Consider the following 13,715-nt stretch of genomic DNA (forward strand, 5'->3'; position numbering starts at 1 on the left):
TGTGATAACCGTACGAAGGTGAACAGCAAAAAGTAAAGCAGCAAAACACAGTAAAGGCGAGACAACAACATTGAATGTCGACGCACCCTTTTCTTATTGTTTTGTTGTTGTTGTTGCTTATGGAGATTTTGAAGCGCAAAACCACATCCGAATTAACGTAGCTTCTTTTACCTATGCAGATGGAAGCAACAACAACAACGAGCAAAAGAGCGTTACAAAAAGAATGTAGAGTATAGCGGGTGGCGTCCGTCGCTCTCCACAACTAAAAAAAAAAAAACAAAACGGAGCAAAATATGTAGGCAAAATGCCGACGGCGTTGGAATGCGTTGCTACTGTGGTTGTTGTTGCTGCATTTTGTTGTCGTTGTTGCTGTTGTTGCTAAGCCGGACATTGCAATTGTTGTTTGTTCTCCGAGAGATGCATTTATTGCTCTTGCGCTCAATTGACAATAATTACTAGCATCTAAACTGGAAATGACACAAATAATTTATGGCTTACCTTTTGTCACGTTTCGCCGCTCTATTTAAATCCAAAAATGAACACATCCAGTATAATCCCAGCATAAATGAACACTTTTTACAATTTTTCACCATTAACACTAAGAAATTAACAGCAAATTTATTGCCACGCTTAATTAAATTAACGCAGCACTCAAATCATTTTTAACTTTGCTGCTGCACATTTTGACGCACAGATCGCGCAGATCGAAGGCCAAAGCAAAGAATGGCTATAAAAGCAACTAAAATAAAAACTGAAGCACTCCGATTTTTACTAGTAATTATTTTGATTTACGCATACGCACAACACTTCACACTTGTTGCGTTGTTGATGTTGCAATTTTCTTTTTTCTTGGAAATTGAACGAATTTGTCAAACGAACAAAGCGCGAACCACGCGCGTAACACGTTTGAAAGCGACGACGTCTGAATTGATACTCAAAGGGGACGGCAAAACGAAACGCAATGCTAGCGGGGCGAATTACAACACAAAATGAAACGACAAAGACTTATCGATAGTTATCAATAGCTCAACTGTTGCTCGCTGTTAAGAACAGTTTAGCAAATGTTAATGTTCCGCCAAACAACTTACACAAATTTTATGCAAATCTTTATTCATTTTCGACGCATATGAGCCGGTCAGCAGAGAGAAGTAAAGCTGTTTTTAGGGTGAGAAGCCAGTATTTAGATATATAACAACAAAATTTAACAATTGCTGCCTTACGTTAACGTAACGCAGCAATATCTATCGATATTTAAGCCGAGCTAATCGCAGCAAATGATAGTCGATAGCGCAAACTATAAAATGTATCGACGACACACAAAAACACGAATTGATTTAATTAAATAAAATTAAAGGAATAATTAAAATACGTAATTTAACCAAATTACAAGAACTCCAGAATTCAGAGACTGATTTTGAGCTGATTACCCATAACCCATAACAAACGAGGCAATTAGTTCTTGTTTTGGATTTGGAGTAAACAAAAAATAATAATAACAAAATAATGTCATTAATATGATTGAAATTCAAGCAAAATTGGTGCGTGCCGACTCTGCAATTTATGCAACAGGCGAGTGCGTTGAATGTTTAATTGAATTCACGCACAAGCTGTTCGCCGAGGAGCAGCAAAAGTCGACCGATCGAAATGCCAACGCCGCAAAGTAAGCAATTCGGTTTTACAATTAAATTAAGTTAACTTTGAATTGTGCCTACAGTGTGGAGAACCTGGCCTGGGCCTCGGTGCAGCTGCACTGCTATAGAAAGACCAGCTACAGCACGCCCGCGGGCGACAAAACGGCGGAGCTGGCCGAGCTCATTGGACGCACTGCGCTGGATGCCGTGACCCAAACGCCCGGCGAAGTCATTGTGTCCACCAAGCCGAAGATTCTGTTTTGCGATCTTAAGCTGCTGCCCGGCGAGACCAAGATGTGTGGGTTTCCCTTACGTTGACCAAGCACGGGTTGTGTTCTATTTAAATCAAATATTTTGCAGATTTCTTCAATGAGTTTGTGCCGCGCGATGGGCCGCCCACATATCGTGGCCACGACATTCGCTACTTTTACAAAATCACCATTGCCACTCAGCGCGTGAAGTCCAAGGTGCAAACGCTGACCGTGCCGATCCGTGTGCTGCCCATACCGTTGATAGCGCGCCCGGACGAGCTGCCGGTTACGGTGGAGACCAACGAGGAGCTGGCGCCGACCAATCCGTTTCTGGAGAAGCGCGAGATAAGCGAATTGGAAATATCCTGGCATCACTTGAAGGTGTGTATGCTGGGTCAGCAACAAATCCTACTCCTCAACTATACAACAATTCGTTTGCAGAATGTGACCGCGCGGCGTGCTCCCAAGTTCTATCGCATTTCGAACAAGCGCGGTTTTGTCGGACGCTTTTGCCTGTTCAAGCCCGCGTACAAGCTGGGCGAGGACATTGTGGCCAGCTTGGATTTTGGCAATTGCCAGGTGCGTTGCGTGCAGTTCTCTGTAAAGCTGCAACAACAGGAGCTGCCCATACGCCCGCAGCCGGAGCCAATTCAGTCACAGGCCGGCGATGATGCTTCCTCGGTGAACTCCTTCGATATGGCTAGCATAGCTAGCGGCATTGCTGTGGATAATATGCACAAATCCGAGACTTCGGGCAGTGCGCGTAACAAGGATGAGCCCACGCCCACGGGCAAGCTGACCACTATTTCCACGTCCCATCAGGTCAGTGAATCAACTGAATCTCTGTTTAACTCTAGTCCTTCATTACATTTGAAACGCTTTCAGGTCTGCTATGCGACGCTGCAGACGCAGGTGGTTGTGCCCATTCCTCTGCATGTGACGCCCACATTTCGCACAGATCTGGTCGATGTCAAGTGGCGTCTGCATTTTGAGTTTGTCACAAGCACCCTGATGGACTTTGGCACACCGAATCCTGCGTCCGGCGAGCTCAAGGCGCCCGCCGAGCTGCCAGTCGAGACAATGGTGTGGAACTTGCCTGTAACCATTTATGCGGCGAATCCGCTGCAGATATATGCGCCGAATCAAACATACAATCTCTTGATTAAGTAATTTTCATAAATAGACATTGTTGCAATAAATACTTTGTACTCGTATTAGTTAAATTCGATTAAAATTGGCGCGCGACGCTTAGTCGATATATAAAACACAGGGTGGCAATACTGAACGGCTCGCCTTGCCAGACTATCAATTTTGGCGCTGTTATAGAGCAGTTCAGCATATGTTAGTGTTATTCTCGCTGTTAAATACAGTGTTGTGTGACTGCGAATGTATAAAAACAATTTCCCAACAAAAACTAAATATATACATAGATAAAAACTGAAAGTCCGAGTTTGGTCAACCAAATAAAAGGGAACACCATCATGTACCAGGAATATCTAAATCAATTGCAATCTTCACTCTTTCCGATGAACTCGGACCAACTGAAAGAGTTGCTCAACAACGATGACAAACTGGACGAAAAGGTGGACGAAGTCCTCGAATCGTTGAAAACACAAAAAGTTCGCTTCTTCGAGGAGAATCGCAACAGAGCCGAAAAGAACATTGAAAAGGAGCCAAAAATCATCGAGCTGCGCGGCAAGTTGGCCGAACTAACGGAGGAGGGACGCACCAAATGCGCTGCTGTCCAGGAGTTGCTATCACAAATCAAGGAGAAAACTGGAGGTGTCAGCCAGGAGACCGCGTTAGCTCTGCTGCAGACAGCCGCCTCCGAGAGCGAGGAGAAAACAGAAGAGTTTGTCAAAAAGTTTACCGACAACGAGCTCAACGTGGAAGCATTTCTCGATGAGTTCCTTACCAGTCGACGCACAATGCATCTGCGCAAGCTGAAGGCCGAGAAAATGCAGGAGCTGATACGCAAACAGTCGGCTCCGCAGCGACACAGCACGGCAGGCGGCGGGGGAATGCCCGCCTATGGCAACCTGCCTGGCACTGGCAGCGGCTTCTATCCCAATCCACACATGGGCGGTGCGGCCAATGTGCCCTATCCAATGATGGGTCCCATGATGCCGATGCCTCCGCCACCAAGACCTTACTGAGAGTTAAATATAGTTGTAATTAAACCCAATTCGGAGACGCTGCCATAGCTGCCATCACATCGAGAATGACTCATCCGAGTGCTTTGTTTACATATTGCGTGTTATATACAAACAAATGATATACTACGGAATTTTAATTAAATTGGCAATAAATGAACGCTTTTCGAGTTAAAAATCTTGTGTTTATTGTTTAAAATGTTTCAATATTGCATTTTAAGTACATTTGCAGCTTCACAATTCTCTGGCTGTGGTTTATGTTTCTTATTAAAAACTATACACTATGATATATTATATTTTATATAAATTAGGCGAAAATTAATTACATTAATTAGACAGTGAAAACTCGTGAGTGTGTGTGTGTTAAATATACTTTTAATTAAAATGGAAAAAACAACTTATTTGTATGATTAAATTGGGGCTAATGTTAAATGAAGCCATGGGCTAGGAGGCATGTTCATAATAGGCTTAGTTTAGAATGGAAAGGATTGGAAGGATCGTGCAGATGCTCTATGTATGTATGATTGCTTTAGATAATCCTCAGGGACCAAACAAACAAATTTGATGGTCCGTCTGAAATCAGTGATTTTATATTTTGTGGCTAAGCTTTCAATTTCACTTTTGCTTAGGCTTGTTATTCTTTTTTTTTTGTTATTTTTTGTTTATATTTCCTCTTTAAGAACTGTTAGTCTTTTGAATTCCAACGCTTCGTGTACATATGCATATATCATATATATACATATATGTGCAAAATGTTATATATAAAATATGTTCAACATTTGTCCGGCCGGTTTACACTTTAAAAGCTTTTGTTAAAACTATCCGTGTGTATTGGTTGTTATCAAAAAATATTTATATATATAAATAGATGCCTAAGTTTGTTGAAATCAGCGAGTAACGCTATCATGACGAACCGAATTCCCTCATCCACTTCTCATACTTGTCCAGATCGGCTCTGGACACACTCTTATTACAGCGACTGATGGCTTCGTCGAAATCCTTATTCGACACGGGCAGATCCACCTCCTCGGTGGCCAGCTGTCGGATTTGTTCCGGCGTCAAACCGGCTATCTTACGCCGCATGGACATCATGCTGGCCTCCCTATAAAGCAACAAAAAACAAACAATATAAAATTTAACATTCATTCCTGATGCGACTTCTCTCACTTACCTGCACACATTGGTTATGTCTGCGCCGGAGTAACCGTCCAGCTGATTGGCCACATAGTTCAGATCGACGGTATCGTCAACCTTCACCTCGCGCAAATTAATCTTTAGCAACGCCTCACGGCCCTCGTCCGTGGGTAGTGGTATGTAGATGCGCTTCTCCAGACGCCTTCGCAGCGCCTCGTCAATATCCCATGGAAAATTGGTGGCTGCCAGCACCATGACAACTTTTGCCTGCTCCTCACCGCCGCCCACACCATCCATTTGCACCAAGAGCTCCGATTTGACGCGTCGCGATGCCTCGTGCTCCGACTCAGAGCCACGTCGCGAGCACAGAGAATCAATCTCATCTATGAAAATTGTGCTGGGCGCATAAAAACGCGCCATCTCGAACAGAAGACGAACCATTTTCTCAGATTCGCCACGATACTTCGAGGTCAGAGTGGCGGAGCTGACGTTGAAGAAAGTGGTGCCACATTCGGTGGCCACCGCTTTGGCCAGCATTGTTTTGCCCGTGCCAGGCGGGCCAACCATTAAGACGCCCTTCCACGGACGTCGTATGCCCTGCATAACACATGGAAAGAATTAGGGAACAATTGATAAACGTATGCAGTGCTCAAAATTTAGATACATTTCTTATCAGCTATAATTCCCTGTTTTTATCAAGTGTTTATAGCGATTAAAGCTGGCTTTATGCCACTCTGCGATGATAATAAGTCAGTACCCGACTATGAGTTGACCTGTATCCAGCTACTATCGGCACGTAATATTCCTTAGTCTTAGTCTTTAGATGTGTTTATGCAGACGGACGGACACGTGTAGATTAAACTGGCTGTTGTAGCTGACCAATAATATAAATAGTCTATGTGGTCAGAGATGCCTGTTACATACATTCGCTCTAAACCATGAAACCCTCCGTTTTCATTACCCACAGGGTATACCAAATACGCTTGCTGATGATTCAGTCAGCGCAGGTGACATGATGACGCACCTTGAAGTAGTCGGGCATCAGCATAGGCAACACAACGGCCTCCTCCAACAGTCGCTTGGCATCCTGCAGATCAGCAATATCGCTCCAGCGCACCTTGGGATCTTTTTGGAGTATATCACGTTCTGGGCAGGATGGAAAAGAATAGGTTAGCTGGGTTAACTAAGCAGCTGAGGAGATCTTTTCTTACCCAATATGTCGACCAGCTCTGCTTCGATGTGATTGTTGGGTTGAAATTTGCGCTCCTCATCGGCTGCCTGCTGCTCGCCCGCATCGCCATCGGCTGTGGAGCCATTGATGACCGCTGTTGTCGCTTCATCATCTTTGTTGTCGTTGTTATTGTTGTTGCTGGCGCTGTTTGAGGTGGACAATTTACGTCCGGTCACGCGGCCGTTGATGCCGCCACGTGCACTGTTCGATGTGGAGGCCGACGGGCGACTATTGCGCGCAGTTCCAGGACCATTACGGGCAGTGATTTGTGGGATTGTGCTGGGTCTGCCGCTGCTCTGCGTGCCGGCTGCTGTCGTACGGCGGCTATTTGTTGCTGTTGCGCGCCGACCCACCGTCTGAACGGGCGGCGGTGGTTTGGGCGGGCCCCATACATCTGGATCTTTCGGTGGCGGCGTCCATATGTCAGGGTCGGGCTTAAACCATGCAGCGGGATCTTTATTCACATTGCTATCTTCGCTTAGCTGCGAGCGCAGCTTATGGGCAAATTTTGTGTTTTGCAAATCCAACGAAATGTCCTGCAGTGTGCGTTGTATGGCCTTTACTTTAGCATGCTCCTGATTGATTTGCTGGTTGATCTGTAATGTGAACCATGGCAACTCTTAGTCTCAAAGAAAGAACTACAGTACTAATCACTCACCATGTTCCATTTGCCCTTGCGCATGGGATCTACAGTGCTCTTAAGCAGGCGTGCCAGCATGCCCTAAAATAAAGAGGATTAGCAATCAATTGCTCTAGTACCCTCTATATACCCTTGCAGAAGTTATTATATGTTTGGCATATATATTCTTGACCAATATCAACAGATAAGCAAAATCTGTTCAGAATCTAGCTACTACTTCAGAGAAAATATAGACAAACATAAACAGACAAACATCTGAAATACATTCCTGCAAGGGTATTTGATCTTCGGCAGCTCGAAACTTTATTTTTGTCATGTTTGTCTATGCTTTATTCATACCTGCAATCCCTCGTAGTATATGCAGGCCGAGTCGTAGTTGCCTGTCAGGGCCATGTCTCTCGCTAATTTGGCATTCTCGCATATTTCTTCAATTGTAGTTTTGGCCATTACGGTCATTCCTACGCAAGTGGTTGTCTTTTGCTTGCCACCTCGCAGTAACTGTTCAAATTCGGAACAGGTTGTTGTCGTTGTAACCAAAAACGAAACAAAGACTAGTCCCAATTAAAGTCATGAGCAGTGTTGTTGTTTTTACTGCTGCTTAAATGCGTAAGCTTATCGTTCTCTTACTCTCTCACTCCGACTGTCTTTGTATTTACTCTCAGACAATAGAACGGAAGCAACGCAGCGGCTTTGTCACTCACTCACTCACACACACACACACACGCACACACGTACAGGCGGAGACAATCGGACACACACACACTCTTGCAGGTAAAAATGGAAAGTATTGGTTGCGCTATGCTTCAGCCTCAAAATAACCGAAAATAATAAAAGAAGATAGCAATGGCAACGACCGAAGACAACTACAAAAAGTACTAGCACTTAAATACATACATACATATGTAGACACAGACGGCAAGTGCGCTAATTATAAGCACAATTGTTCGAACCCGTTGCCACTGTTGCTGCTGTCACCAAATTTAAAACAAGAACGTGCAACTGCGCCGCGCTCTCATTTCCGAGTTGTTAGCCCAAAGCGAATCGGAATCCGTTTGGCGAAATGTAATAAAATAATTATGAACCTTGCCGTTGACAAATAAGGCGCTTGACCTTGTTGAGTCGTCGTCGCTGAGGCTTTTGAATAATTCTTTCAAGTCAGCGACGTTAAAACTTTGCAAAAAAAAAACTAACACAAGCGCGCGGACATACACATACAAACACACACATACATCAAGAATGAGCAGAAGCAGAGAAAAACAGAGCTCAAATTTCCGCGGCGTTTAAGTTTCGTCAAACACACACACACACACAAACAGCCGCTTGCTGCCTTCAGTTTAAATGCACATAAAATACAATTTTTAAATAGAATAACGATAATTAGCTGCAGGTAATTCTGTGTGCGTTTCCACTTGCATTTTTAACAATTTTAATCTCGTATGCGCTACGTGGGGGCGTCAGCAGTGACGAGTTCGTCCAGTGTCTCAATGTTTTCGTTGACCAGCCTACTTACGGTTATGGACATTAGTACACTGGCTTTGTTACACGGCGTTACGAGCTTAAACTGTATGAACAAATGTATTTGTTTAAATTTAAAAGCAAAGCATTAGCTAAATTAAACGGGTGCTGCGACTTTTGCGGCGATTGTTGTTGCTTAATACTAACGCAATGCTAGTGATGTCTTCAAATATCGAATTATTTTCTGCATGCCGATATTTCATTAGATATCGCACTTGCCAATGCAAGGAGAACTAATTTAATCCAAGATCTTTATTTAGCACAGTGGCAACCTAACTAATGCTGCCACCTGTCGAAAACATTTAACGATTTGTACACTGTAAATTCTGACTTTTGACAAATATATAGTAAACTTTCAAAAATAATCTGATAAATAAAATAAAAAAAACAACAAGAAATTGTTTCTGTTTTTACAATTCAAACAAGGTGGCAATATCGATTATTGCATAAAGCGATCGATAGCTACAAAGCGGCAGTTGAGTTCCACCTCTAATTGGAAGAGCGGTCGAGATACGGTCCAACTGACTAAATCGGGGGTCGTGCAGAATTAAACTTAATTTATATGAATGCATACGTAGTCAATCGCAGCTTGTAAGAGTGAACATAAAATGTAAGACAACCAACTTAACTTATTGTTAAAACTACTAAACATGTTTGACCTACAGCTTGACCGTGTCTGGGCCCCCTATAGATAACAAAAGAAGCGAGCACACCATTTGAGTCTCATAATATTTTTGGCTTTAGATTGCTTAAGAAAGGTATTTGTGTGTTAAATTTAGCGCTTACGTTAGCGCCGGACCCAGCATGACAACGCCCACGCGAGCAACACTCGAGAAGGCTCTGAAAAGCGAATCCAAGCTGCAAGCAGCGGCCACACAAATTGCAAATGGTAAGCGAAACACTCAAATCAGCTGGTTTCTATAGTGCCTTTTTGTCTGCGAACCAGAACTTACCGGTGGAACCTACAACATTGCTGAGCTAGCCGAGCAATTGGGCTTTGCATTGACATCACCGGACACCGAACAACGCGTGGCCGGCACAAATCTGTTGTCGGCTGTGCTGAGCGCTCTGCCCGGCGATGTGTTGAACTCAAAACAATTGGAATTTCTGACGACCTTCTATACGGATCGTTTACGCGATCATCACAATGTTATGCCCGCCATAATTGAGGGCCTGAATGCCTTGGTGCGCATGAAGCAGCTGCCATCTGAAAGTGTGCCTCTCCTGCTGCACGCGTTCTTCCAGTACACCACCTGCCAGTCGCAGACGCGTGGCGATCGCACCAAGGTGTTCAACATGTTTAAGTTCCTGACATCGCATTTCCAGCCAGGTGAGTTTTGCTTTTTGCTGACTTGTAAGTGGTAACCCCTTCACCCGTTTGCATTGCAGAGCTTGTGAAGATGTCGGGTGACTTTTTGTACGGGCTGATTAATTCCATTGATGGGGAACGTGATCCGCGCAATTTGGACATAATTTTTAGTTTCATGCCAGAATTTATATCGCAATACCCACTGCTGCATTTGGCCGAGGAGATGTTCGAAATCTTCGCCTGCTATTTTCCCATTGATTTCCATCCCAGCAAACAAGATCCGGAGGCCATAACACGTGATGCTCTGGCCGAAAAGTTGACCAACTGTCTGGTGGCCAGCGAACAGTTTGCCGAGTGGACCGTATCGCTGGCCGTGGAGAAGCTGGACAGCGAGCTTTTAGTGGCCAAATTAGATTCCATCGAGCTTCTGGTAAGCTACACTGGAGTTTAGCCTTATAGTGAAATCTACTAATCCGATATCCCATTGCCTTTAACAGCATCAAGCGGCTCTTAAGTTTAAACCAGACGCACTGGAACCGCATTTCGCTCAAATCTGGCAGGCATTAAAGGCTGAAACCTTTCCAGGATCTGATAACGCGGATGTGCTTAGATGCGCACTGAAAGCACTCGCCGAGCTGCTGAAGAGCGCCGCCAAAGTGCCCAGCATCAGCCAAAACTATCAGAGCACCGTGCTTGGCGTTGTGCTGCCCCATTTGAGTGATGTGCATCATCGTCTCTTTCATCCAGCTACTGCTATATCCCTGATGTGTGTGTCTGGCGATGCGACCTATGCTGCCGACAAGATACTCAACACATTTCTGCTTAAACTGCAAGGCATCGAGCTGAATTGGACGAGTTGCGAGGAGCGCATAAGATTTTATCATATTATCGCGCAGGTTTATAAGTTGGCCGCACTGCGAGATTCCCTGTTGGAGCTGAACAAGGCCATACTGCTGCCACTGCAGGATGATGTCATACAGGCGCTGCGTCTATGTGAGCGCGACGATTTTGATGCCAAACAACAGGATTTGGAGCTGCAGCGCGCCGCTTTGTCCGTGTTGTGCGAGTGTGTGCCCGTGCTGAGCGAGGAGCAGCGTGCCCTCATCTACAAGGCGCTGGTACAGCTGGTTAGCCATCCGCACATTGATCTGGACTTTAAGATGTTGACCGTTAATCTGGGCGCACTGCAACCCGTCGAGCTGCAGTCCAATTTCATAGACATTTGCATGCGCAACTTTGCCATATTCTCCGAGTTCATCAGACGTAAGATCTATGCGAATTTGCTGCCACTGCTGCCGCAAATAGCGTTCACGCAACGCATACTCGACCTGGTCATGCGGCAGCTGTTTACGGAAACTGTCGCGGAGCCGGGTCGTCTGTTGGCCTTGGAAGCGCTGAGCGCTCTGCTTAATCAGGAGGATCAACGCTTTATTGTCGAGCTGCAGCAGCAGTCAAATTTACTTCACAAGCTCATCGAGCTGGCGAACCAGACGCCCGAATTGCCGCTGCCATCGTTGGAGATGATTGCCGCCGCACTGAGCCGGATTATGCAGCAGCTGCCGCTATCCGAGCAGAGTGCCATTGTGAGCGAGTATCTGCCGACGTTGCAGTTACACCAGACAGCCCATCTGTACGTGGCCAAAGGTCTGTTAGGCTATTTGCATAAGGACATCAGTTTGGATGATCATTTCGAGCGGCTGCTGGACGATCTAACTAAGTTATCGCTAAGCACGGATAACGAGCAGCTGCGTGAGATTGCGCATCACTTGCTCTGCAGTCTGGTCAATAAAATGGACAACAATGAAGCAAACCGCAAACAAGTGAAACGCATCACGCATCAGCTAAAAGCCGCCGTCAAAGCTGGCGACGAGCGCGCCGTCCATCTGCTGGCCTGGCTAGCCAAGGGTCTGGTGGTTGCTGGCTTCGAGGAGGCGGCCGACATTGTGAGCGATGTGAGTAACAAGTCCAACTATGCTTAAACAATTGACAACAACTGTCTGCTTTCATTTTTAATTTGTCAGCTCACGGATCTGCTAGAGCATCCGACCTTGAGCAGCGCCGCCGCCTTAGCCTTTGACATTATCGCTGCAGAGTATCCAGAGTTGGATTTGCCTGTGGTCAAGTTTCTGTACAAGCAAAAATTCTTTCACACCATTATGAACAAACTGGGCACGAAGCTTTCCAGCTGCTGCGAACATCATATGAAGGCATTCATCTATGTGCTGAAGGCAACGCCTCATTCGGTGATTAGGCTGAACATTAAGCAGCTGGGTCCGCTGCTCTTCAAGACCTTGGATGCCCACAATGATGCCCATTCGCTCTGCATAGCTCTGGGCATTTGCCAGAACTTTGTGCAGCAGCAGGATGCGTATTTCCAGGCGCATCTGGGACACATTTTGCCCAGTTGCCTGGAACTGTCCAAGCAAAAGACGCAGCTTAACATGGTGAGTGAAGCGTCGGGCCTGCGCTAGCTTATCCTTTAATTAAATATGAATTTCCTCTTCTCGAAACATAGCAAGTGCGCATTGCAGCCCTTGAGCTGCTATATGACATAACCAAGTATCCAACTTATGTTCTGCTGCCCCACAAGGTGGATGTGACGCTGGTTCTAGCTGATGCTCTGGACGACCCCAAGCGCCTGGTGCGGAATGCCGCGGTCAAGGCACGCAATGCCTGGTACCTTGTAGGCGCGCCCAGCGGGGATTAGCAAGCCGGCAAACGAATTGTTGTTAACATATTGATACAATTGACAAACAAAAGCAAATACGCACAACTGTTAATATAGCTGCGTCTATTTATTTGATGTTTGTCTAGGACGGTGGGAACTGAACTGCTGTTCAGTAGGGATGCTCGCTCTGCGCACGAGCCATTAGCGCACATTTCTGGGCACGCTGCACCACGTCCGGACAGCGACGCCGCCTCATGAACCGGCAGTCCTGAAAGTAGCCCTCGTTGCGTGGAAAGCCGTGCGTAAAGTCCTGAAAGGTCAGCAGACCCAGACCCCAGATTTTACCGCCACGAAACTCACCCTCGTATTTCATGCCATCGGAGCGCCAAAAAATGCCGTTCCCGTGAAACCAACCCTGATGGAACTCCCCCTCGTATCTGTACAAAGCAATGTGTTGTCATTTGAGAATAGCTTCTTAGGTGGAAAGTAACCCAAATCCAAGACAATTACTCACTTGGCACCATCGGGAAACCAAAGGCAACCCAGTCCCTGGCTTAGTCCCTCCTGGAACTTTCCATCATAGCGGGTGCCATCGGCGAACTGCAGATGGCCGATGCCGTGCTTCTGTCCGCGTTGATTCCATTCGCCAATGTAGCGACTAGCGTCCTCGTAGCGCCACCCGCCAACCTTGACGGCACCCCCGCTGCCCCCCTGTCCCTGCTGATGGCTCTGCTGGTGGCTTTGCTGTTGGTTCTCGATGCGCGCCGTGGTAACGCCCACGCTGCTCACTAGAATTGGATGAGGTTTTTGAAGCTTGATAAACAAGCAGTTTTTAATCATACAAAAAGCGACCACTAACTGTCATCCTCGTAGTCGTCCATGGCCATTGTTCCAGCTGCTGAAATACTCTGCACACGACGCGTTGCGAGCAGCTACTGGGCTGGCATTAATCGTGCCGCGTCTGCAACTGATGCATTTTTCTGTGGCTTCCATGCACAGCGGCCCCTGTTCTAAATCTAATTAGCATATTGAGCCATTGCACAGTGGTCTTAAATGATCGGAAAACAACTTAAAAGGAATTTCTTTCGCCTTAAAGTTCTGCTACAACCAGATGAGTGAGTGGAGTTTATGTTAGACGTTGATACGGATGCAGGTACATGGGTTTCTCTCTTTATTGAATTTT

General features: G+C 45.8%; 6 protein-coding genes across 9 annotated transcripts in view; 3 read left to right on the plus strand and 3 right to left on the minus strand.

The window, feature by feature from the left end:
• Positions 1-942, minus strand: part of cno (canoe) — a 46,996-nt gene extending 46,054 nt beyond the window's left edge. For 2 of the 3 annotated variants that reach the window (XM_064690983.1, XM_064690975.1), the window contains exon 1: positions 499-935. The gene's annotated coding sequence lies outside the window, so the exon portion shown is untranslated. Of the gene's footprint in view, positions 1-498 lie in introns of all 3 variants that reach the window. The other variant, XM_064690992.1, reaches the window with a different exon arrangement.
• A 358-nt stretch (positions 943-1,300) lies between these two features.
• On the plus strand, positions 1,301-3,096 carry LOC135439135 (RAB6A-GEF complex partner protein 2). The gene is made up of 5 exons (XM_064697770.1): positions 1,301-1,660; positions 1,715-1,929; positions 1,992-2,263; positions 2,324-2,704; positions 2,768-3,096. Exons 1-5 carry the CDS (start codon positions 1,515-1,517, stop codon positions 3,050-3,052), a joined length of 1,299 nt encoding a protein of 432 aa, XP_064553840.1. The 5' UTR covers positions 1,301-1,514; the 3' UTR covers positions 3,053-3,096.
• Positions 3,097-3,245: 149 nt separating this feature from the next.
• On the plus strand, positions 3,246-4,213 carry Vps37B (vacuolar protein sorting 37B). Its single transcript, XM_064697782.1, has one exon. The coding sequence runs from the start codon at positions 3,364-3,366 to the stop codon at positions 4,036-4,038; it is 675 nt and encodes a 224-aa protein (XP_064553852.1). The 5' UTR covers positions 3,246-3,363; the 3' UTR covers positions 4,039-4,213.
• A 459-nt stretch (positions 4,214-4,672) lies between these two features.
• Positions 4,673-8,712, minus strand: Kat60 (Katanin 60). Of its 2 annotated transcripts, none has more exons than XM_064697750.1 (7): positions 8,551-8,712; positions 7,380-7,538; positions 7,059-7,121; positions 6,381-6,996; positions 6,194-6,315; positions 5,207-5,766; positions 4,673-5,137 (listed from the first exon to the last, which is right to left on the minus strand). In XM_064697750.1, the coding sequence occupies exons 1-7, from the start codon at positions 8,560-8,562 to the stop codon at positions 4,939-4,941; spliced, it is 1,731 nt and encodes a 576-aa protein (XP_064553820.1). In that variant the 5' UTR covers positions 8,563-8,712; the 3' UTR covers positions 4,673-4,938. The 2 variants fall into 2 exon arrangements, with proteins under 2 accessions (XP_064553820.1, XP_064553828.1); XM_064697758.1 differs by lacking the exon at positions 8,551-8,712 and adding an exon at positions 7,935-8,078.
• A 435-nt stretch (positions 8,713-9,147) lies between these two features.
• Mms19 (MMS19 nucleotide excision repair protein) lies at positions 9,148-12,644 on the plus strand. Its single transcript, XM_064697739.1, has 7 exons — positions 9,148-9,165; positions 9,221-9,444; positions 9,502-9,885; positions 9,945-10,294; positions 10,362-11,816; positions 11,886-12,308; positions 12,380-12,644. Exons 2-7 carry the CDS (start codon positions 9,360-9,362, stop codon positions 12,569-12,571), a joined length of 2,889 nt encoding a protein of 962 aa, XP_064553809.1. The 5' UTR covers positions 9,148-9,165; positions 9,221-9,359; the 3' UTR covers positions 12,572-12,644.
• Positions 12,641-13,520, minus strand: rtp (retinophilin). The gene is made up of 3 exons (XM_064697795.1): positions 13,392-13,520; positions 13,047-13,320; positions 12,641-12,969 (listed from the first exon to the last, which is right to left on the minus strand). Exons 1-3 carry the CDS (start codon positions 13,417-13,419, stop codon positions 12,702-12,704), a joined length of 570 nt encoding a protein of 189 aa, XP_064553865.1. The 5' UTR covers positions 13,420-13,520; the 3' UTR covers positions 12,641-12,701.
• Positions 13,521-13,715: the final 195 nt, after the last annotated feature.

This window comes from Drosophila montana, unplaced genomic scaffold, assembly GCF_035044405.1.
Source record: "Drosophila montana isolate Dmon_TW-CO22-7 unplaced genomic scaffold, ASM3504440v1 contig_1505_1, whole genome shotgun sequence".
NCBI classification, from domain to species: Eukaryota; Metazoa; Arthropoda; class Insecta; order Diptera; family Drosophilidae; genus Drosophila; species Drosophila montana.

Coding starts and splice junctions, on each gene's coding strand:
- LOC135439135 (XM_064697770.1), top strand. CDS start 1,515: ATGATTGAAATTCAAGCAAAATTGGTGCGTGCCGACTCTGCAATTTAT. Junction 1,661..1,714: donor CGAAATGCCAACGCCGCAAA/GTAAGCAATTCG, acceptor TTGTGCCTACAG/TGTGGAGAACCTGGCCTGGG. Junction 2,264..2,323: donor TATCCTGGCATCACTTGAAG/GTGTGTATGCTG, acceptor ATTCGTTTGCAG/AATGTGACCGCGCGGCGTGC.
- Vps37B (XM_064697782.1), top strand. CDS start 3,364: ATGTACCAGGAATATCTAAATCAATTGCAATCTTCACTCTTTCCGATG.
- Kat60 (XM_064697750.1), bottom strand. Junction 7,122..7,379: donor TATACTACGAGGGATTGCAG/GTATGAATAAAG, acceptor TCTTTATTTTAG/GGCATGCTGGCACGCCTGCT. Junction 6,997..7,058: donor GCAAGGGCAAATGGAACATG/GTGAGTGATTAG, acceptor TTCACATTACAG/ATCAACCAGCAAATCAATCA.
- Mms19 (XM_064697739.1), top strand. CDS start 9,360: ATGACAACGCCCACGCGAGCAACACTCGAGAAGGCTCTGAAAAGCGAA. Junction 10,295..10,361: donor TAGATTCCATCGAGCTTCTG/GTAAGCTACACT, acceptor TGCCTTTAACAG/CATCAAGCGGCTCTTAAGTT. Junction 11,817..11,885: donor CGGCCGACATTGTGAGCGAT/GTGAGTAACAAG, acceptor TTAATTTGTCAG/CTCACGGATCTGCTAGAGCA.
- rtp (XM_064697795.1), bottom strand. CDS start 13,419: ATGGCCATGGACGACTACGAGGATGACA. Junction 13,321..13,391: donor GGACGACTACGAGGATGACA/GTTAGTGGTCGC, acceptor ATCCAATTCTAG/TGAGCAGCGTGGGCGTTACC. Junction 12,970..13,046: donor TGGTTTCCCGATGGTGCCAA/GTGAGTAATTGT, acceptor TGCTTTGTACAG/ATACGAGGGGGAGTTCCATC.